General features: G+C 34.3%; 2 protein-coding genes across 5 annotated transcripts in view; one reads left to right on the top strand and one right to left on the bottom strand.

Moving 5' to 3' along the window:
* Window positions 1-3,483, bottom strand: part of Syn (Synapsin) — a 57,159-nt gene extending 53,676 nt beyond the window's left edge. Inside the window, exons 1-3 of the mRNA XM_053746925.1 lie at window positions 3,466-3,483; window positions 2,509-2,518; window positions 1,650-1,776 (exon numbers count right to left, since the gene is read on the bottom strand). Of these exons, the coding sequence (XP_053602900.1) occupies window positions 1,650-1,776; window positions 2,509-2,518; window positions 3,466-3,483 (155 nt within the window). The remainder of the gene's footprint in view (window positions 1-1,649; window positions 1,777-2,508; window positions 2,519-3,465) is intronic.
* A 6,669-nt stretch (window positions 3,484-10,152) lies between these two features.
* The window catches only part of LOC128670517 (uncharacterized protein), a 21,983-nt gene continuing 6,707 nt past the window's right edge, over window positions 10,153-25,428 (top strand). For 3 of the 4 annotated variants that reach the window (XM_053746243.2, XM_053746241.2, XM_053746240.2), the window contains exons 1-6: window positions 10,162-10,319; window positions 22,519-22,637; window positions 23,467-23,575; window positions 24,011-24,123; window positions 24,696-24,808; window positions 24,925-25,003. In XM_053746243.2, coding sequence (XP_053602218.1) covers window positions 10,266-10,319; window positions 22,519-22,637; window positions 23,467-23,575; window positions 24,011-24,123; window positions 24,696-24,808; window positions 24,925-25,003 — 587 coding nt within the window. In that variant the 5' untranslated portion in view covers window positions 10,162-10,265. Of the gene's footprint in view, window positions 10,320-22,518; window positions 22,638-23,466; window positions 23,576-24,010; window positions 24,124-24,695; window positions 24,809-24,924; window positions 25,004-25,428 lie in introns of all 4 variants that reach the window. The other variant, XM_053746242.1, reaches the window with a different exon arrangement.

Raw genomic sequence — 25,428 nt, 5'->3', positions numbered from 1 at the left:
CGCAACGCCTCGGCTGAGCTACTCCACCACGCCACGTCACGCCACGCCGCGCCACACAGGGACACGCACAGGGAGGACAAACCGACACACACGCATGTAGCCACTCATTCACACCTAACTCCTCAACCATTTCAGAGTTTAGTTATAGTGTAGATCCCTTCAGTTTTTAAAGCGAGAAGTTTATTAAGCCTTATCTGGATACAAATCAACCAGTCAGAAAAAAATTAGTTAGTATAATCAAAGTAGTTATAATAAGTGTCTAAAATCAAAAATCCAGCGAATGAGAAATAAATTACTATTAACTATCCTACTGTAACTCAATCCTTATGGATATCACATATGCAACCAATACGAGTATAGCAGTTCCATTCTTAAATGTATGTATTTATTATGCTACTGTGGAAATAAGCTCACCCGACACACAACGATTTGCTTAGAACTGTGGCTTAGAAGTTCCTTATTCTTTATGTTACAAAAACATAGATCCTATCTAAATACTTGTTAATTCTTACAAATGAACATCTGCCCTGAAGCTACATCGATCATGACATAGACATCGATATGAAAGCGCCATGCATTGACGATGAGTTTTCGTTGTAGGAGGCAATTCCAGCAATAACATCATAAATGATCACCACGGCGTGAACAAATTGATGAGTGGTCCTACACGGCATGTGAACAGGGCTGTGGACTGAGGGTATTCATGGAAAAGGAAAATATAGAGAATATAGAAAAGGCTTTTCAAAGATGTTTACCTAGTCAGTATTATCTCAGCGTAGTCTGAGCTCTGAATCGCGTCAGGCAAACTATACTGAGAGACCGACTCGAAATATACGTTATGGATTTCTTTTTTTGCAGTATTGACATAGCTATTTTTATGTACTCTCAATATTTTTTAGGAAAGGTCAAGTGCGGGCGGGGGGAAGCGGCGACGTGAAGCGGCTTTGGCCTTTTTACGGTGGTTTGAGTTTTCAGCATTTTACAAAAAGTATAATTAAAATCATACTGAAAAACATTTTAAGGACATTTTTTTAAATTACATAAAATATAATAAAACAGCACGGCACGAAATTGCCACGGCTCGACTTGCCGTGCTTGCATGCTTTATATGTAATTGAATAAAAATATAGTGACATAACTAAATAGGAGTGTTTAAAATAATTATAGTAAAGATAGAGATATGTATTTATCAAATAATCTCAGAAAACATAAAAATGGAAATTAAAATGAACTTTTAAGCACGGCATGCTGTTTGTATGCACACAGGATAAATAACAGTGATAGTAGTGCCATTGGAAAATTCCATTGACACTCGATACATTTTTAGACAAAGTATCTATTAGCTAGAAAATAAATCTAAGTACTACGTACAGAACACTGATACACTGTTTACATGAAGTCTATATATCTTTGAAGTAAATCAATTGAATTTTCCATTACTCCAGGTCATGCTTACAAGAGCTTCACTTCGTCATTATAAAAAATGTGTGACAATCAGGTTTATAAAGTATCAACTGTATGTGGAAAAGAAAATAACATCAGCTAACATGTCGTAACTCCGAACATTTATTTCATAAAATCAATATGGCGAGCGAATCTCAAAGCCTGACCTGGGTTTATAACACAGCATTTCTACGTAGTGGGCGTACCTTCGTTTCAGGTAATTGACATTGGTGGTGAAGGAGTTGCGGAAGCTTGAGAAAGACAGGGTTGATGTGGTCGCGGCCTGCGGGCCACAGATTCCCGGACACCCCGCGCGCTCTATTTTGCCGCCTCCTAAATTATATTTCTTGTTACTATTACAATAAAATTGCATTTCAAAAATCAACACGCCCGGCCCACTTTTTCAATCTTCACTAGAAAATCAATGAGGACTTTTCGGAAACTTTTTATCTTAGTGGATAAAAAAGGTTTTTTTTACCCTTTATGTCTATCTTTTATTTAATGCTACTAAATACCTGAAATTTCTAAAGACTAAACATAACTAAGCAAACCAAGCAAAAAAATATTTGCAAATATAAAATATTTCTTTCCAGTAAATTCCGTTTTAACACATGTAAAAAAGTTGAACAGCTTATTAACGCGTAGGCTTTAAGATTACTCTCTCAAGAAGATTTCAGAAATCTTGAAAGTTTTTGAGCACCTTTTGTTGGAAAGTCACGTCGCTTCTTTCATCAATTTATCCCTTTTGAAAAAAAAACATGATCAGCTTTTCTAGCATAAGCATTACTTTACTTATTTTTAGGCATAGGATCCTTCATATATTGACGTCTTCAAAAAATAAGAATATATATTACATATAATACATAGTTACATATATTATTTAATTATATACCTATAAATTAAAAAATAATAGTATAGATACATAAGTTCTAAGGATTAGTTGTAGTAAATGAAAAAGACAAAAAAAAAGATTTTCTGCCAATTTTCATTAAATTAGAAAGGTCATTTATTGTTTGTATATAATCGACTATTTGATAAGCTATGACAATGTAACTTGTGACCTACCTGAGGAATTCTACGTAAGTGTGTGGAGTCGGGTGAAGCAACAGCGGCAGCGGTAGTCCAGACGACGCTAGGGGATAGGAACTACCTGTGGGTAAAGTATTTACGTTATAACTAAATAATTTACAGAATTCGTCACTGACACAAAAAACTTGTGCCAAAATGTTTTTTTTCTTAATTCTTTTTTATATTTGCTTTGTAAACATATAGAATATAGCCGGTAAACTATATTAAATTGCAGCGTCGCAAATTGTCAAAAAAGTAAACTACAATGTTGCTTAAGCGTTCTCTCGTTCTCTCGTGTTTCGTCTCCAGTTTATAACAAACTTTTTGCGATCAACATTTTGAATAATATCATATGTAATACAAAATCTTATTTGAAATAAAATACTTAAGTTTTATGTTCTATCGGTTTATGTACATTTATAGGAATTGCGTGTTCAGTTCATATGCATACTGAGTTGTCCAAGTTTCTACCTCCGTCTGAGATCTTTTGTTTTTCTCTACTGTTTTACTATATTGCAAAATTATTGAAATCAGTAATGGAATACCTGTTATTGCATATACTTCTGGTAAAAATATATGGTTATAAAGAAAAAAAACACAGGGAACAAATATCTCTCCATGCCGCTTCCGTCTGATTCTGGCAGAAGGGTCAACCCTAGAAATACATATCAACAGTCTGACAATTACGTATAACAGAGCGATTTGCAGAAGACAAATATGAAAGCAGCTTCTTTGCTTTGACGCTTTATGGTATTAGAAGAATTCAGGTAGGTGTACGCTCAGATGAGGAAGAGAGGAATATCAGTTCATAAATACTAACCGAATTTCTGTCATTGTTTTCCAATAACGGTGATATAGTATTTTGGCCGCTATCCAAGGGCTTTCACGGGTCGTCCGCAAAGCGCCACCCCCAACCCCCGCCTTACGCAATCGTTCCGGGACTGTGGCCATTACAGGGCCATTGACATCCATTTTGGATAATTCTACTTTTCTCTAAACTTTAAATAGTTGTGTTTTGAGCCGCAGTTCTTTTGAATCTCTTATGGCTGTATAACTTTGACTTACTCTCTATTTATCGATTTATATTGCAATGTTATCTGTGATTTATATAAACCAGTGGAAGACAATTGATTCAGTTCTTTAGCTATAGCGAACACTCAAAATAAAATCAAAGTAGTTTTAATTTACTTATTTTTATCCATAAAGTTATACATTCCTCAGGGAGAACGTGGAAAATATAGTCATAAATATGTATGTATATCTACGAATGAAACCTCGGAGCCGCTGGGAATTGTCGTAGCAGGGAATGAAATTCCCGATGCTTTACCATCATCTGTGGTCCGATTTTCAGTTAATCGAAATTCATAAATTTCATGTATATAGGTTTACTTACTTAGGTAATACTTTACTAAGGTAATAGTTTTCAACTGCATTCACAGAAAATCATAATATACGACGATAAAAATCAATAAAACGCATCGAAAGATCGAAATTTTATGAATGTGCTTAAAACCTTTTAAGAATTTGAAGAAAAACGTGGGTATCGAGTCCCAGAGTAAATAATTGTTCAATTTAAATAGAGCAATTCTTCATTTCTAAATTGTATTCTATTATATCTGTATTAATCTCGCAGCATTAGAATTTCCTTGGAATTTCTTGTTAGTGGAGAAAAAAAAAGTTACTAACTATCATCAAGAAACGAAATGGAAAGCTGGGAGGATCACCCTTGAGACCAATATTCAACGGCGCAAAGCACGTACACAACATTACTTTAGTTGGATAAGTAAAAGTAGCCACGTTCCAACACTATAGTATAACTATAGGAGTATTTTGTTTAAAATACTTTATTTACATACTACTCTTAAGTACTTACTGAGTGCAATTTATATAGTTTGTGAATATAGACATATCACTTGTAGTTGCAATATGGATATTAAAAACATCTGTAATATATATTAGGGCCGCGATCAAATACACAGCCAATATAAGCCAAATATATTTCAGTGGACGACGTTAATATCTACTTAATTGTTAGGCTTGATGCATAATAAATCGAAATAACGAATCCTGAAAGGGTGAAATTCATTTGGATAAAGGGTACGGTAAAAGAAATTGCCGTAGCTATTAAGCCAAATGGTCTATTTCTGAAATTATTTCTGTACAATTTAAACAAGGGTATGAAGGTGACCTTTCAAAGGATTTAATGTTATTTTTTAAAAGTGGTGTAAAAAGTTATTAAACAATTTAAGTGTATTGACAATTTAATTGCCTACTGGCGGCAATTGTGTTAATCCGCCACTGGGTATACATGCAAAGTGATCATAATAATATTTATTTCTAAAATTATTAATTAATAATGATATTAATTAATGTCTTTATTTAATGAATATGTTTGGAAAATATCAATAATAATTGCCACATTCATGAGTAATGCAAAGGCTAGTCTTGGCACGGCGAACCAACAAATAAATGTAGACTTCCTAGTTATATTAGTAACCTGTTTGTTTCCAAAATGTACGGATTCTGGTCTCCAGTGAGAGATCTCGACAATGCCTGTTAACTAGTTGCTGGCCGGGAGCCAAACGTCCCCTGCCTCGTGTCTGTGACGTCTTGCCACAAATATTGATCTGGGAATTTCGTAATCAAACTGTATTTACCAGGTACTGTGAATATCTTCTAATGGTATACATATAATACTATTAATAAATATTAAATCAACAAATATTTTATACTTACTGAAATGTATAAACATTGCCTGTCCGTTACAGTATACGCCATTCTTTCCTACTAGAGGTTTTCTTTATTACAGATGCAACTAAATGGTCATATTGCGTGCGGAATCATAGTATTAATTATATTTACCAGCCAGACTTGAATCAGTGCCGTCTACGCTAAATACACGTCATTTTAATGGTACCTATCTATTTTTATCTTCCAAAACTTGATAAGTTGCTACAAGTGGCAACCTTCATTTTCACTTGTTTATATCATCATAATAAATAATAATGGTAAATAATTTATTTCAGACTAGCAGCCTGTCCTGGCTTCGCTCGGGTAAAACATAATTATACACCTAAACCTTCCTCGGGAATCACAAGTTTGTATGAAAATCGTGTCTGTTCTGCTTTCTCAGTGAAATTCACGCGATCGAAGCCGCGGGCAATAGCGAGTATCTGGTAATATTAACATCCAGTAAGTGATATGATAACCACAGCTGATGTACTTGGTGTCTTATTTCAAAATCAAAATCAAATCATTTATTCAGAAATTAGGCCTTCACAGGCACTTTTTCACGTCATATTCTAAATTAAATGATGTTTACCAAAGATACAAACTACGAGTACTAGCATTTCGGAACGACCACTGCTGAGAAGAAATGCCGAAAGAAACTCATTCAAACAGTGTTGGTCCCTATTATGCCAGAAGGGCTTACCATTTTTTAAATATGAATTTATGTATAATTTTTTATCAGTAATATAACAATGTAAGTACACAATAAGGTACATGGTCAAAAGGTATACTGAAACATATTATATAATTAAGCAAACAAAAAAAAACTTAATAAAAGATCGAGCTGACCAGTTCCCCCCGGCAGCACCCGTTCACGAGTTGACGCGTGAGTTAGCCATCGCGAAGCTCAACCACAATAGAGGGAACCTCCCGATCCGATCCACGTCAACTCCAACTCGAGTTAATTAATTGATACTGAAGTTCGCTTGACAGTAATTTGCAACTCGTACAGGTAAATTGGTGTGTTGTTGTTAATGTTGTCCTAATTAATACAGATTGAAGTGATTTCCTTGGACTATAACAGATGGTTTGTGCCTGGGAGAAAACGTTTAGTTTCAATTTATGCCCGATCTGCGGTAATTCGCCCGGTAAACCTCATCTATTCTTTGGTCTGTTTCTTTTTAATCCCAGTGTTACATTTTCTTAAACTCTGCAAATCTTGAAGATATCTGGGGGCATGGCAGTGCCCCCGCAAGTCGAGCAAAAAAAGAGGCACGGCCGTACCATCCTTTTCTCGAAGCAATTCAGGCCAATTTCGAACCTTAATAACTTCGTTGTGAATAAAATAGAAAGCCTACATTTTCAGTAACTAAGCAGGTATTGTATAAACACTGTAAATTTCGAGTTTAAGAATTTTAACTTGTTAAAGTTTTTTGATTTTGTAACTCACTCACTGACTAACCGATCATCAAAAGTCTAAGGAGATATAGAAGCTTCAAATTTAGAATACAGTGTTTAGTGTCTAAATCAATGTGCATAATCAATTAATGTCAATATGATAATAACTTGCGTAATAACTTAAGACAGGAGGTCCCTTAAGTAGGGACTAAATAAATTAATCGACTCGGTATTACATGGATCTCACAACTTTTTACGGTAAAAAAACTGAGCTGCGAGACTTGGGTTTTTACAGCATGTTTTTGATGGCATATTTTTATCTCAAATACACAAAACGTCTACCCAAGCACAGCTCTATCTATATTTTTAATAAATACATAAAACTCGTATATTAATTGAACTTCTGTCTGATTCAGAATTTAAATTTATTTAAAAAGCACTTCAGGTCCTTGCTGATTGATAAATGTTATTATAATGTGAACGATTTTTTAAATTATAGATTTAGATAAAAAAATATTTAATTTAGTTACCTTTTTCTGATTTATTTATTCGATTTTATTTTGTGAGATGACAGCATGCTCTCCATTTAAATTTGCATACCCGTGGACGGTGAAACATGTAGGATTTAGTTTTTCTTTTAACACCAAATTGTAAAATAAATGTAAACTCATGTTTTTGCAAATAACTAATCTTTGTCTTTGTCCTCTCAAGTTCTGCTTAATTTTATTTGTCTCTATCATTAAAATCTACCCAGCAGTTTAGCCGTGCTTTCGCGTTAATAATATTAAGATAACTTATTTAGATTTTCCTCCATACTTATAACGGTTACGTAAACATACGATTTTCTCTTTGCACTGTGGAGCCCGATTCTCGAGATCAAATCCTCCTGGGACGTTGATTATATTCCCAGTTTTTCTTTATTGAATAATTACGTATATATATATGCCTGATAAAAAAGCCCGCCCTACTAGGTCAATCTGTATGTGTTGTACCTACAAAACTGCGATGTTCATCTTTAGATCTAGCCATTTTGAATTTCTTGCCGCCAGATTGAAGCTTTATGAATGAAATTGATGTCATAAATCACAAATTTAGCCAATAAATAATCAAATTTACAAGTGTAATGTGTTTTATCAGAATTTTACTTACAGATGAGCGGGGTACTTCTGAACGTGGTTGGTTTCAGGCACGAAGCACAATCGCGCGATACCGATTGTAAAGGGACTAGTATGAGGGCTGCCTTCTGCGAAACTGGCGGATTCGGAGGGACGGCGCACGCCACTCGGATATTGATTTTGGGCGGCAACGTGCCGGCCACTGTGGCGCCCTCGACGGGCTTTTCGGCAATCACGGTTTGGAACTATTTGCCGATAGATGCCCGTGCATTTTTGAAAGTCACAGGCGCTATAAATATTTTCTTCAAAGTTTTTTTTCATTGTCAGAATATAGAATGTAAATTATAGAGAAATTATCTCTACTAGATGTTGATGTATGACAGTTTTTCCATTCTGTAAATATCTAAATTCCTACCAAGCCATCTTCACTAAAGTGAATTGACTAGAAGGGAGGAAATTAGTCAGTAATATATAAAGTTATCTGTAGTATTTTAGCTAATAAATACTCGTAAATACTTTAATAGTTATTTCAAGATTAGCTCATTTAATTAAATAACTCCATTATCTATACATATAAAACACTGTGTGGGTATGTGTAATTAAACCATTTGTAGCATGTTCATTCGCTGGAATTGACAACTTGGCAGTTCTAGTAAATCACGTGTCGCTAGCGAAAACTTTTAAAATTGCAGTATAAAAATAAGACAACTTATCGATAGCTGCTCGTACTGGAAATAATACTAAAGTGTAGGTATTTATAGCTAATAAACTTTTAATAATACCGAATTCTATTCTTCATAACGATTTGTTTGCCTAGCATTGCTAAGTACTTTATGCAAAGCCACATGCATTTCAAAAGTAGGTTTATGCCGCGTCCAGTTTTGTAGTTCTATGTGTCTTATTTTACAAAAAAAAAATAACTGCCTCGTATTCTAGTTTGACTTTGAGATTTACTTGAATACGTTGTATTAAATTTCGTTAAAATACATTTTTTTTTCATATTTTAAGTATTGATTACATTTTCAGTTTTGCTAACAGCATCAACAATTAATTGATTCTCAATATTTTGATCTTAGATTTTGAGCGATACGAAAATTGTGTTAATTTCTTAAATTTGGAAAAAAAAAATAATTGCACCTTTCGTTGTGTTTATAATAAGTAACAATTAAGATGTACGTATATTGGCCAACCACTGCAATATATTTGCATTTTTATTGTAATGTTTATTTCCATATTTCGTAAAGTTAAGATTCATTTTATAATTTCATACCGGAATCTACGTCAGTCTATTTTTTCAGGAAACATTTTTTAAGACTTATTTTTCATAAGTAATTATAGCATTAAGTAATTTATAGCATTTTTAAATTTATGTTAGGTTTTATATGCTCGCTCGAGAACTCTACAGTAATTAGTGGAACGCGTTGAAATCTTATGTACGCGTAGTAACCAAATTACAATAATGGCGTTAATTTTTACAAACCATACTTTATTACGGTTTGTAAAGTACAAAAACCATTTCGGGAACATTTCGTTAATTAACAACCACATTCTTCGAGTTATGTTACTTGCGGTTGAACCTTTTATGAGCTTAGAGGTGGTAAAACAAAAAGCTCTGGTTTATAGCTCCGAAGGCGGGCATTAAAAAGAAAAAGGTGTTGTCTGGAGGATAATCTGAAGGATGCGGTGGAATACCTGCGGGTTGTGTGTGTTTGTATGTATGTACAGGTGAGCGTGCGGGTGTGGGCGTGTGTCGTAATGCTGCCCGCCGACGCAGCGGTGCGTAGCGGTTGAAACGTCCACACTGGTTAGTGTATTATTAAATTTAAAAAAATAACGGCATTACGTATTCTGTTGATACATGGACTATTTTCTTGCATACACTTGTTTGTGAATGTTGACTACCATAGCCCATAATACGTATTAATAAAATTTATATTACGTCAATATCATATACTAAAATACACAGATTAATATATAAATCTGTGTGTATACATTTTCATAAGATGAAAATAAGAATATTATTGATTTTTTCTTTCTCACGGACACTCATTTTTAGCATATGGCATTTTATTCACATATACACTAAGCTTTGGGTTCTTCCAAGCAGAGATTCGAGAATTCAATTTTGTTCTCTCTTTTAAAAAGTTACAAGTTATTGTTTAAAACTCTCTTGATATTGATCGGATGACAATGGCGTGCAAATTAATTAATATTTGATTGTATAGAGTAAAATGTCACCGTTATTGCAGTAAGTATATGCATTCAAGGTGCTTAAAAATAATTACACTGGCTTATTCATAGACTTCATCATATCCGTAGATAGATTAATATTACCACTAAAGCCTCCAATGTGGCCACACCCTCTCACCGAAAGTAAGTTTGTTGTTCTCGCAACTGCAGGGCAGGCAGTGTCTCCGCGTCCCGCGCTCCGACCGGTCGCCATGCTGCGCTAGCTCGCGCCTAAACTAGTGTCAGATACTCCGTGACAGCTGTCAAGTGTAACAATACAATATGTGGTTCCCTTGCCTCTATCTCCTGGCCTGCCTGTGGGCTGCGCATGCGCAGGTACGCACGGATCTTACAGTTAATTCAACTTAGACTTGTGTGGATCACTACGCTGACCTCTGATTCCGATCGGTACTGCGCCAATGACGTGCATGGTTAATTTGTTCTCAAGTATTTCATTGTAGGTATCCTTGTAATGGATTATTAGCCAATCACCATAAAGTTTTATGAAGGACTTAAGGTTTTTACTATTGCGGTTCATTACTGAATAAATTTATTTAATTTCGAAGACTAAACCTATCTTTGGCAAAGTATGATTAAATTTATTTTCTTAACTGTAAAAGCGATTATACTAAATAACTGTGATAATGACTAGGTACAAATAAAAGAATAAGGGAAGGACGCAAGAGTCAGACTCAAGTCTATGAAATTACTTATAATATCAAGTCCAATTTATGGAGCATAAATTCGCATAACAGCGTCGTTAAAACCGGTATTTATTACGTCAGTTTCGGGGTTTTTTGATCTTGTAAAATATTCACATATGTTAAAGTAACCCATATTGCTAGAAACAAACAATGGAGCGATGTGAATGCGAAGTCAACTGTTTAACCATATCTGTGGGTTTCAATGCGAACCGCAATATATGGCATTGTTAGCTTTTCTTAGTATAATATGTTACCAATGCTATTAAAAGTGTTATTTATGAATACCATTATTGACTATTTTAATGATGTGGAATAAAATTAAAGTATATTTTATAATTAGCACCAATTATATTGCTTGTACATACTTGATTAAATATATGGAATCAAGTCATCGAGATATGAAATTAGAATGGAGAACTACGCTTCAATCCGAATATGTTGATGAATGAATAACTTACTGAGCACATTTTTCCAAAGAGTTAATTTCTTAATCTAAATATAATTTTTGTTTCACGCAAACTAAAGGTAAACATTTTGAATTGATCAGGTACGCCGCTGCAAGGCTGTTCAAATAGGAATAACATTTGGACGCCTCTACGTTGTCATTGTTTTATAGTTTCCTAATATGGTCGCACGGTCCTTTATAAGCCAACAACGTTTATGCGGAGAATTCTCGATGGTATTTATTTTATTGTTATTTTCAAGATCTGTAAAGTTCCCTGCATATTGTATAAGAAAATACTAGCAAAAAAGTTTTCTTTTGTATTATAAACTTTTAAAGTAATTGCGCAAACTTAATGTATCTTTAGGCTATAAGCCTTTAAGGCAAATGTCAAGCTGCATTGTCAGTCGGCTGGCGACCGACTTGGTAACAAGGCTGCCCTGCGCCTACACATCCCACACTTAATTTCAAATATTTGGTTATTAATATTATTTGTTAATGTACTATATAATGAAGTTGTCATTGAGACTTATATGAAATATCTGAGAAAATGAGATTCCTTCAAATTAGTGATACTTAATGATAATCGCTTACTAATAATATATACTGAAATATATGATCACTATGGTCAAATAGGATCCAGTTAATACTCTTACAGACCCAAATGAAAAGGAGTAAATAATCAATAAGTTTGATTACAAACACAAACTAATTATTTACCTCTTGGACCTACACTTTGTATAAAAAATGTTGTCCACTGATCACAAATCCTAAGCCAAAAACTGCAAAGTTACGAACAGATGAGGGAGACGAAGTATCATATTTTATTTGTTATTGTATCAATTTTACTTGTGTCGTGAAATAAAGAACAAGAACTTCAAGATAATCGATTATTGCCTTCCTCGTGAATAGCCATACGAGTAACTATAATGGCAGTTGTTGAATCTAAAACACATGTCTTTACATTCATTCATGGAATTGATCTTTGGGTGACTCAGTTCGCATTTGAATCATACTCGTACTGCAAATAGGACTACGGATACATAACAAAATTGTGAATCACAAAATTAATTGTTTTTCTATAACACAAAAATTTTATTTCCTCACTAATAATGCACAAATCATTTTTGCTCGTTGTCCGTCTGTCTGTCCGTCTGTTAAGCCCCTTTTTCTCATGAACGCGTAAAGGTATCAAGTTGAAATTTATACCAAATACCCAGGTCTACGATCTCTTTCAGCTGGGAAAAAATTAAACTTATACGTTAACGCGATCAAAAAATATGACCGTCGCATATTTTTCGATATTTTGCGATTTCACACCAAAACCTAATCAAAACCTACAGGGTATTTCCCGATGACCTAAAATCATGAAATTTGGGATAAAGTAATGGCATACTATGCTAATATAGGTAAAATCCAAAAATTGGTAATTTATACTTACATCACAGAAAAAAAGTTCTATTTGTAATTAGTTTCGTACAAAATGAGTGGCACGCTTTTCACCATTCCCACGACTAAGGAACTAATAGGTAACCATAGCATTCCCAAAGAGGATTGAGAGTTGAAAATTTAGTACGGAACCCTCGGTGCGTGAGTCTAACTCGCACTTGACCAGTTTTTTTAAATATAAGTTCATATCATTATCATTTTTCTCTATCCTTCATTCGGCAAAAACATAAATATATCTGAGTTGAATAAAAAAAATCTGATTTAGTAATAGAAATGAAGTCTATTGACGAGATAAAATCAAATACCGCAGAGACGCTCATTGTCCGCGAAGATATGTTTTTAAATTAACAAAAAACATCAAAGGTGTTTATATTCCAAGTCGTAATATGTAATATTATCGACGATGATATTAAAAATTGCGACTTATTATGATTCATAGTAATAATAATTATGACTCATACATTCATAACTAGTTTTATTTATTTTACAAATCTGATTAATTTGGTTTCGAAATTCAAGTGAAGAGAAACTGTGTTCATATCTTGGTAGCGCGCATTTAACGCAATAAATGTATGTAGGTGGGTGACTATATTCGAATATATGACATCACATTACGACAAAGCAATCGGCATAAAAAACCTCCTAATACAAAATACAACAACATAGCGTGTATCGCATTAATATGCAGAACTCAAGGCACCGACATTGAACTACGTGTATTGCCGACGAAATAAACTAAAACTGTATTTGTATTGGAAAATACTTCAAGTTTTATTACTATTTTAAATATGAAATAAATAAAATTAAACATTACTTTTGTAAAACTAATGTTCCACTTATTCATTACTTTCCGAAGTTAACGGTAAATAGTCTAGAAAGCAAAGAGATGGAATTTACTTAAAAGTGTAAGTAAAGTGGTCGAAATCGTATTATGAAAAAGATAATATAACTAGTCTAATAATAATGTCACGGCGGTTTGGAAAACGAGACAAGAACGAGACGAGTCACGTGAGAGTTCCAATCAATCTAATTCCTGAGTTGCAGGCAGGATGAACTAAAACCACCACGATAATAGGGGATCCCGTACATGTATTGTAGAACATGTAGGACATATGGCTCATATGTCGCCCGTAGATTTCTTGTGGCCGAAAAGTTGATAATACATTACCCAACATTACGTTGTGTTATGTCTGCTGCTATCGTGCTGTTGTAAAGACGAAATGATTCATAACGATCGAAACTTTTCATTCAAAGTTGTGATTCCTAAAGGCATGACATGATGTTCGCATGTGCACAGTGCGCACGCGCATGTGGCCTCCACGACGACACGGGCCGAGGTCGCATCTTCCTTTACCTTGTAATGTAATAGCAGTTTAATTTTATAATTTAATTATACATTTTAATTATTATGACATATGATCTAATGATGGTCTTACCATAATAAATTGTTCAAACAATTAATCTTGATTTAAAGTTTATTACGAAATCGGAAAACTCACGTCCTTATACATATTTATTTTTACTTACGAGTTTGTACGCAATTTAGTTAAGTATTTAGTTAATTAAATCTTTTTAGAAGTTTTTATAAATTCTGGCGAACTAATTTTAAGAAATATTAATTTCCACATATCTAAAAATTGAGCCTTTTGATCAGCAATTCCCATCCACCTCCAGCTTATGGAGTTTTAAACTTCGAAGGAAGCTTTCCTTAAATTTTTAATTTGGTATTATTCAAAGTTGTTTAAGTTTACTTACGTTACGAATATGAACCGCTATGACATATGGTTGGTTATGCCTATAGTGAAGCCTGAATTGAGATAGGAACATAAAGATTACTTATGTGTTAACTTGAAGGTGCGATAGTAAGGCATTCGCCACGCATGCGCTGTGCATGCAACGCTCTGATTGGCGCCCGCGGCCGATCACAGACGATAGCACCGAGGAAGTGTCCGAACATAATTTTCAGACGCATATCTATTTCATAAGTTAATGCGTAATGCCATCCTTTATATCTATCGACGATAAAAATAACGCACAATTTTGTAATTTTCATACAAACGTGAAGTGCTTGCAACTATTCGATGCACATGAATAAATTTCTACATTAGGAACAAAGGTGAATTCATACAAAGTAAAGTTGATAGACGATACAAAAAAAAAAGATTTAGAATAGGTAATTCCAAAAATGTCAGGTATTAGTTATTAAAAAGTTTTTTAAAACTAAATCAAGAATCTCTTATAGTCGAAAAACTTAAATATGGAAACTTCCTATTTGAGATGGTATGGGCAAGTCATGAGGCACAATGAAAATTACGCGATCCAGCAGGGAACTCTTTCTTGAAAACCGAAAGTCTTAGGCAGACTCATGTCACATGATTATGACCAAATATATTTCTTTTATCTATGATTATGACTATTTAACACGGAAAAAATATTCAGAAAGACAGGATCTTCACCAGGCAGCTCGGAATAGACACCCTCAACGCAAATGAACTAGAAGACCTGAACCCAAATAAACTGAGTGACAGGATGGATTAAGATGGGTGTATATATTCAGGTACTCGTATTAGATTGCATTAAGTCACATCCTTAGAATTTGTCCAGAAATTTGTACCATTGCTAATTTCATGTCAATGGATGTAGAAGTATGTAGAATGTAGGGTTTTTAGAGCTGAAATATTTGGCCTTCTGTAAGATATGAAATGAAATAAGACATTTGAACCAATATTTTTCGGTGTCCTGTCAAGATATGCTTGTCCGGCTTATCTTTTAAGTTCGTCAAGCACATAAAAGCCTGTTTTCGTAACTTCTGAGAATATTTATCAGTATTGATCAGGAAACATGGCAACTCTTGACGATGTGTAAACAATGGACATGTGTATTCACACATTTAGTCACGATCGGATCCTTGCGTCACGTCACATTCAATCGTTGTGGACGCCAACTTATCTGATTGCCGACCGTGTCTGTGACATATTCAATTCTTTTCACGCTGTCCGAAACCAAGTGTGGCGACGTGTAACAAGATCTACTCACTGCTGTTAGTAACAATAATATTTTCTGATCTTGATAAAAAAGGACTTTATTATTTTGAATACTATAGAAAATAATATAATTAGTGCTTAACTACGTATCATTGTAATTATTGTGTTGTCACATTTAAACAGACTATATGAAGTTGCCTAATCAGCGGCCTGTGCGTTAGATAGGACATCTATTCAATAAACTGGTTACACCACTTCTTTCCTATGTTCAAATATCCTGTGCAACAATTTACGACACTTTTGGCAATACATGGTGATTGCGGACATGCAATTTGTTGGTGAACAGTGTATGAGACAAAATGATAGACAAATGACTTGTCATTATTTACGCTTGTCGCAGCCGCTTCTGTCAGCCACGGTAATCAGCGCTGACCGTTTCCTTCTGACAGCCATCAACATATACATCCGTGGGAAGCTGTAAATTGATTGGAACAATATACTGCGAAATGTGTTAGTTACGTTTTGATTGGGCGCCAATTTTAGCGTCGATATCATCAACATACTTTGAAAAATACAAACCTAGTTTTACATACAAAAGAAATGGAAACTATTGAGGCTAATGGCTAGTATAAACATCTATTTTGTTATTATAACTCACTTGCTTAAACAAGATCGTAAGTTTTTCCAAAGCCTATTGTCATAAATGACAAGGTCTTTTAAACAACATTCATTCCCCGTTTTTGCACTTTGAGACAAAAATGAAAACATGATAACAGAGATAAGTAAGTTTTATGTTATATTGTCCAGAATATATCTGAGATCACAGAAGTAGTCAGTTTCAAATTAGTCTATTAGTAGATCATAAGGCACGTCTACAACGATGACGTCGAGGTATCGCAGCCAAACCGGTCGCGGTTACATGTATGGGAGTTGGTGCACTTGGCTTACATAACCCAGATATATACATATGGCAGGTTTGCATATATACATATCTATGTATATATGATTTAATACACGCAAACAATAGAAATTGAATAATTCTTGTTGTTCACATTATTGGGGTTTTAAGGACACGACAATAATAATCATCTCAATAATATTTACTATAAACAAGCTCTCGTTAAAATATATCTTATATTCAATTCCTCTTTAAAGCCATTTTACTATATTGTGTTACCAACAAAAGATATAACAAACACTATAAAAATGTACTTATAAAAGTTCACCGTCAGTTAAGAAAAAGTACAAATTTCTCAGAAGAGGATATCGATGCCAAGAGCCAAGACCCCTCATGTTTTATTTTAATATTCATGACCTTTCCCGCAGGCGTGCGAAGGGCCGTGCGGTCCTTTGACTTTCGCTTTGTTTCCTTTCCATGCCTTGTCGTAATGGTAAATCGTCACACATACATTAATTACAGAATAAAGACAAAATTTAGTTTAAATCTAAAGGCAATATTTAGGTTAAATGACACATCATTGTTTTTACGAGTATATTCGTAGGTAATCACGCAATTGCAATTTCAAATAAAATATATTTAATTTTAAGCGGATGTTGTGAAAAAAAATACTTATTGGCATATACCGTTGAAAACAAAGAGAAGGTTTAAGAACATAATACCATATCAAAAGATGTACTTACTGTAACATAGAACCCTGCCATCATGATGAGTGCCTTATTCTATTACATCTTCAATTATTGAAACGGTAAAAAATACTTATAATCCATCGCAAAGCCATTGAAATTATACAATCATTGCATGAAAAAATGGAAGTCATGCGATAACACCTAAACGAAAGCACCAATTGAGCAAACGGTTCAAGTAATACCGTTTTTTGTAACGACTTTTAAAAGCTTAATGTATTTTGCGTATCATCTTAACGACTCAAATAGTAAATTGACAGTTATGTTGATATAGCGAGTATTCTTTTTCGTATTATTGTGATTTCAATCCGAAATGTATCCGACTCGGACCGTTAACCAAACGGCAGTAGACGGCACGGAAACAAACAGACAAAACAACGACACAAATTATAGAGACTACACATAGATAACAAAATTTACAGGAAAAAGTGTGAACAGTGAAAAACCAAAAAATAAAGCGCTGAGGTACAAAATTGAAACTTTAAGAACATTATGAATTGTGAAACTTTTGCATGGCTGTAAGAAGACTTTCTGCGTACAAATTGCATTAATATAAGCATTGCTCACTTTACTTCTACCCGATCTCAATACTCATGTGAGTCGATCTTCTGTAAGAACATTTTCTTTGCATTCCTCGGCACCATGATCTATTGCGCAAAGCGTTATGTCATTCCATTACATTACCGAGTCTGCGCTAATAGGTCGGAGCAGTACGCGGAAGGTATCAGCACCTTTGAATGAAGGTTTTGCTGTGATAATGAATATTCAATTTCATCCCACAAAGAAGCCAGAAATACGTTGGATGTGTTGTAACATTGAAACGTTTTGATCCCATTACAAATTAAAGGTATTTATCTATTGCTCGATAACGTGCATTGATATTGGTCTATTGATTTCTCCAAAACCTTTTTGTGTTTTTGTGATTAAATACTTAGGTTATCTTTACTTGTTTCTTTCTGTAGGTAAAAATGGCATAAAATATTCGAGTGCCCTGATTTCTATTATGGTTAAGTGTAGTGACCTCGACTATTGTTCAGAAGCGGTAACAGGTTTCTGCGATACATTTAATAGCCAAAAGATTAATAATTGCGAAATAAGATTCTGCCAAATGATATCTCCGCTCTGGTACCGAAAATAATAAATAGATATCAAATTGGACTACAAACTGGTATCTAATCTACCGATTGTTTCAAAACCATAATATTGTTAGTCGCCAATGTTTCATTATGCTATGTGCCGGAGTATAAATGGAAATTTACTATACAATAATGATCGAATACGTTTACAAGGAAAAAGAAAACAATGAAAAGAATTAATAAATTTTTAAATAACTACCTATATATAAATTAAGTAGTTAGAATTAAGTCTTAGATTAAACGTTACTTTCTTTAAGTACTCTGTATAAAATGCAACACAACAACAATTCGTCATAATGTCTCTCATTTAACATCAGCTCATGTTTTCGTATTTTAAATAAAGAAAACATTATTGTTATTGTGGGTTATCCATTTGACGTCAATCAGAACAGTCAAGACTTCAAGCTTGATTTAAGCAGTGAATTGAAGCGCAATTCTGAGGCAAAGAATTGATGATGTCTGTCTGTCATTCTTCATCATGCTCGCTACACTACTTTTAGAATAATATCTGACAATAAAAAACCTAAAGGCACATAACGACTAAAAGTTATCACTTTTACGACTTCCTGTCGCTATCTAGTGAGAAGTAGGTAATTGTGGTGAATTTTATAGTAAATCATTGTGCAGGTTTCCTTAAGATGATTTCCTTCACCGGAAGCAAAAGGTTTATAAAACCTACATACATGAGTCACATTGGTATAAAGCCATGTGGCATGAATAGGACTTGAATCTGCAACTGAACCACCAAACATATTTCGTCTTTGGAGTTGTTTTTTAATTACGTTCGAGAGAAACGGAAATATACGAATTAACGGATTAAACGTTTTTATAAAATGGTATTTCGTTTTGCCTAACTGCATTAAATATTCCGTTAGCGGATATCCGTTACCACTTTAAATTAATCACTTTTTTAAAGTGATAAAACTTTTCGTTGATTTAATATGAATTGAACTTGAAATTTTCTAAATTCCTTTACTTTATATAAACATACATTCTAAATTAACTTCATATCATATTTTAGAGTAAATAATTCTCAGGTGTTTTAATTATTAAATTCGAAAACCAAATATAGGTCTTTGTTTTGACTAAGTTTGAATATGTATCGAATCGCTAGTTATAATCATTGTATCATCATCATTTCATTCATCATATCTTGTAGCTATCATTTTTAAATTTCAGACTTCAATTCCTGAATAATAGTGTTAAACAATTAAAAAGATAGATTAAAATTATATTCGGTACAATTGATCTTAAATATACATTACATCCTAGGTATATTTAGAAATATATACCATATATGTCTTTGACTTAAGTTAGAAAACGACATCTTTAATTTTAGTCGACATTGTAAATGGAATAAGCGTATACTGACATCACAATATCACCTGCTAATTTAAATATGTATGTTATTTCTGATTTTAGATAGTGGAACGAAATTGCATAGGTACCAAATATTATCTGTAAAAGCAAAACTCCAAAATGGTAGTCACAAAATTTAAACTGGCATGTCTACTTACCATGTTTGTCCAGGTTTTTGCAAAAATATGAACTTGTAGTTATAACTTTAATCTAAATGCTCCTTCGGATATCTAAAAGGATAGGTCGTGAGGTCCATAAACACGGGCCATCATAGTCCACTCTTATAAGTACCGCCCAGAGGTATGAGAGTATCCGTAATATCAAATAACTTTCTAAGATTTCATATGAAGAGTCTTTTGATTGTAGTGTTTTGCCAATATTTCATTCACTTTCTTAGGACTAGAGCTATTATTAAATATTTAATGTTGTTGTCCGTAACTTATTAGATAGACAATTCTATGTTTATTTCACAGGAGCTCATTATATTTAAATACCTACATTACATTTAAGTACATATTTACTGAATACGTCTGCTTACTCTCAAAACTCACCTAAGTAGCACATCGAGGACCATTCTCAATTGAGATCAGTAATGAAATAATTAGCAAATACATTATTTAAAATAAAAAAAATCACACATGATACTGAACAGAAAGTGACGAAACCTCCAAAGTTTAACAATTCCCCGGTACATTTACTAAAAATGTAAATTACTTACAAGTCAGTAACATGATTTCTTAGAGTAATATTAGGAAGCTATCAGGCCGGGTCGTGTGGACGAGTCGTGCGCGGCGGCGGCCCCAGGGCGCGACCCTGCGGTCCTCCTCAGCCTGGTCTCGAGCAGCCTCGTAATGCTTTGTATTTCCTGGAACCCCATTACTGTGCCAACGGACTTGCAATTGGCCATTCCCAATAAACAAATGACCATCGCTTTTACTCGGAAACAATAACGTGTCAAAGTAATCCAACCATTCATCTGTTGGAGTTGGAATACCATTTTATTAGAAACTGCATTCTAGATGCCTATTTATAAATCGGAAACTTGATACAAATTGTACCACCCACGCAAGACATTGGTTAGCTTTGAATTCAAGGCAAGCAATTCAATGGTTCCTCGTATATGATACCCGTACTTCACAAAGACGAATACTTATCTAACATTTATCAACCCTTATTTCTTCTTTTCTTTCCTGTCGTGAATATTATTGCTAACACTGGAATCAGATTTTATTCAAACCGCCTAAGTCATCTGCATGGAATTAATATAAGTATCTACTATGGCATTACGTACCGACATCTAGTAGCAAGTAGTCGCGTTCGCATACTCGCTAGTGAACTAAACTGTCAACCAGTGTGTACCAGGTTTCTTCACGATATTTTCCTTCACTGGATGCAAGTGGCGGTCTATGAAAACTATTATACATGAGTTATTCGTTTAGCTATGATAAAATCCATAAAATCGAAGCTAGGAATCCGCTAAATGTTGACATACTACCAGTTATAAACGTTACAAGAACACTGATTTGTAGAGTTTATTTATACATTGCAAAGTCCACGCTATGTTGTCACGGTTTGTTAGCGTCCACACTGTGCGTCCACATTAATAAAATATTGGAGGCCATCCCTGACATTAGTGAAAAAACTTCTAACTATAGCAGGAATATAGGTATACAATTAATCTAACTACCTTTATATTCATTCCATTCAGTTTTAGGTATTGTCATTGGATTTTTATTGCTCTACCTAACTTGATGTGATGTGTGAATGATAAACCTAGTTCAGTAGACCTACCATCAACTTTTTCAGAACGATTCCAATGCAACTCAGTTCAATTTGGGAACCTAAAATGAAACGCATTCATACTAAAAATTAAGTTGCTGGTACGAATTAGCGATGCAGTTCAGTTTAGGTCGCGAAATGGATCGCGTTAAGAGAGTGATGATGGTAAGCCCCCAGGTTTAATTTTTAAATGAAAGTAAGTAAATAATATTCTGGATACCATAAAAAAAGCAAAAAAAGAGAAAAACTGCTTTTGTTGTCAACTATTCTAGGCATTTTCCTTACAAGTACTTATCGTCGTTAGATAGATAGTTGAGATATTTTAAAGTTCATAAGAAATTACTCACGGAAAAACCAGTGAGTATACGGCTCAACTGGTCTTGCAATGTGAAAAATAAAAGGAATTTTGGAAGGGCTTGAAGTATGAAAGTTGATATCGAAGTGGGACCGAGCACACTTGTATGCAAATAGAAGTGACTGTAACGAGGACTTGGGAAGATGCGTGTGGTCGATAGCGTAAAGTGTTTTGAGCAGACAAAGCCGGCTGCCAGTGGCAATCGCGTGCGGCCGTAGAAGGAAAGTGGCGCCGCGCCGCCAGCGCGTTGGCGACGGACGTTGCAGGAAGTCCTCATTGCGGACAGCTACCGGCACGGTTGCATAAGTTTCAGCATAAACGAATGTCGTATTGTAATGTAAGATTGTTTACTTAATATCACAAATTAATGTCTAAGGGCTTTCAAATATGATAAAAAAAATAAAATTACAAATGCTAGAATAAAAATATATTCTTATGTAATGTTTTTATATCTGTGATTCTTACATAATATGTGGAGGACTTTTTAACATCGAGGTTTGCTTCTATACCAAGGTTAGGTAAAATACCTATACCATGGTATGTAAAATATTATAACATAAAATATGTAAAATATTATAAAATATAATATGTAAAATATTATAAAATATAATATGTAAAATATTATAAAATATAATATTTTACATACCATTTAATATACAAACATATGTCGACTTTGTCTACAGAATGTCGATAACATAGAATTCTTGCCGGTCGTGAACGCGACGTGCAAGACGGGAGTGATGTCCATCCGTGTCACCTTCAACCAGCCATTCAACGGCATCATTCACGCCAGGGAGTACAGGTAAACAGCTCTCCAAAAATAAAAAATTCTATCTATCTCTCCTGAAACTGTTAATAGTAATGTGGCAAAAGACCACAGCCCACAAAGTAAGCAATGCGTGTGCCTGGTGTTGCAAGCATCCACAGTCTGTTTGCCTGCTTAGCAGAAAAAATCCTTTGTCATGCTCTTAGCCCGTTCATGTATATGCCGGTTCTCACTGTGAGAACACCGCGAGGCTGCAGCAAGGCACTGCGTCGGTCGGTCAGGAGGAAACTCAACTGAAGCAACTGTACGTCTAGTTTTGCCTCATCTGAACATGTCTCAGCCTGAGTCCGGACTCTGTCAGGACTCGAATAAATATTCATGTACCTAACTAGAATGTCATAATAATTTAATTTGAAATAACGATATAACTGGCTGACACCAGTTACAGCAAACTACAGTTCTAGTAGTAAAATAGTTATCTTTAAGACTTGTGCTTTCTCGTTCACATACCATAAAACATGGAAACTTCGTTATGGAAAAGCTCGATTTTAGAGCACAACGCTCACAAAGCTTTGGTATCACTTTTTCTTTTGCTTTGTTTGTTTTCTTTGTGCTTTATTGCACGTAGAAAACCCATATAGTACAGAGTTTACAAATAAACATAACGTAGTAAAAGTACTCACACAACACTCGTACCTAGGATAAGAAAAGTAGCTATGACATTACGAGACAGGCACTTAAAATAATTCAATCGGGTTGGATTCAGATGTCTAATCAAGCTAAAGTTGAATCTTTGAAACGAAATTGGTCCAATGGTCATAGCTATGATTAGGTATGCATAAAACGAATTTTACACAATTTTCAGAAACCCATCATGCATGGCCCAGGGTAATGGCACGGAAGTTTTGACTTTCGACATCAACCTGGTGGCGACGCAGGGCTCCCCCGACTACTGCGGCGTCTTCTGGAACAATGTAGGTTTTATTATTCAATATATTATTAGATACTTACCAACTACATGTGACCCATTCTGCAAAACGCCGCCAATTTCTTTAAAAAATAACTGTACTTAGTACTTGTCTATCATCATACGTCAAGGTAGTACGAGCCTTCAAATTAGGCTCTTTATGAAGCGACACAATTTACAGCTTGGTTTCATCATCTACGAAATAGCCATTGTTCAAATGCAACGTACGCATAGCGATATTGCATTACAACACAGAATCGTACATACACTTCTTGGTAAACATTAAATTTCGGCAAGAATATTGTATCTGCGAGACAAAAAGAAACTGTATTTTTGAAGGCACTAATCGCAATCATGTTGAAAAATATGGTATCAGAAAAAATAAACTAGATGTGATATCTAAAGTACCAATCTAGAGTTACAATTTTGATTGTTGTTCCAGCGAACTGACGAACGGTCGCTACCACTGGCGGTGCGCGTGCACCGCACGCTGGAGCTGGCGGACGACAAGTTCTACGTGATCACGTGCGGCAAAGCGGGCTTCAGAAACTCCAGGTAACGATCTGCTCATACAAATCGGACGGAATATGACACTACTATACTAAAACTAGAAATGCCTATTGCTACCTATATTTTATTTCACAATGTTACTAAAAAGTATACTTACACCGTATGTCTATGTAACTATTTAAACTAAGTACTGGTCCTACGCAATGCGTTAATTGTTAATTTTGTTAGTTAATTGAAAATTCTAATTCGGATGTAAATTCAATTCGATTGAGTATGTGTACGTTTAGAAGCATCTCAGATGCGGCTTATTATTAGGTGAAAAATGTCAGTTCTTAAATTACTATTCCGATTTTTGTTGACCTGTGTACACGCCGCACTGCTGTGACGTCATTTACATACTGCATTCCTTTGTCACTGCATTTTTATGTTGATTCACTGAACTCTGTGGAACAACTTCTAACAAGTTCTGAAACACATAACTCACACAGCTTAAAACTATTTATTTCCGTTATTTTCTTGAAACCAGGATGTTTATATGACTTTACAAGGTACAAACCTAACGATATGGTGTGCGTATGTATTGCTGTACCTATCTAAAGTTGTTAAAATGTTTACAGAAATGAAACGTCGCTCGTGTCTCTACGAATGTTGAACCAGCAAGGCCAGAAAGTATTGAATGCTGCCTTCGGACTGCCATACACGCTTCGCGCTGAGCTTAGCAAATCAGATGGTGAAGCCGATAAAATTTACTTTAGTCCTATATATTTTGTGAAAGAATATTTATAATAAGTATTTATCTCAGGTATGTGTTATCAGTAATTAAACTAAACAATTATTTTTTTACAGGCACACACGGCATTCGATTGAAGAATTGTTTCGCTTTCAACATGAAGAATAATACAGTAGATCTTTTAGATAGTAGAGGGTATGAATTTTAAACATAATAAATTGATTAATATAGTTACTCGGTACAATACACTTACAAAATTGAGAAAATCAATAAGTACATATAAACGTATACACATAAACAGTCGAAAAAAAATCCTGTACATTGAATAAATTTACATAAAAATAAAATTAGGCGATAGTCACAGCAACAGAGTAAGAATTTGAAAAAATAAATCTGTCTGTTTATACAATCTAGCGAATCTTCGGAACTACTGTCCAGTAGTTTAGGTAGTCTAGTTAGGATTTGAATAAAACTTTTTTTTTGTTATATATATAAATAGGTATAAATTATTTTGAAAACTGGAACACCTGATGGAGAACAATGATGGTCGGTACAGCTAAACTAAAGGGTATATTGAAAGTTATTCAGCCTGATGAGCATTTTCTGTTGAGATATAAAAA

The sequence above is a fragment of the Plodia interpunctella genome, chromosome 6, assembly GCF_027563975.2.
Source record: "Plodia interpunctella isolate USDA-ARS_2022_Savannah chromosome 6, ilPloInte3.2, whole genome shotgun sequence".
NCBI lineage: Eukaryota > Metazoa > Arthropoda > Insecta > Lepidoptera > Pyralidae > Plodia > Plodia interpunctella.
Note: the sequence above shows the minus strand (reverse complement) of the source record. Positions and strands in the feature narration are given on the sequence as shown.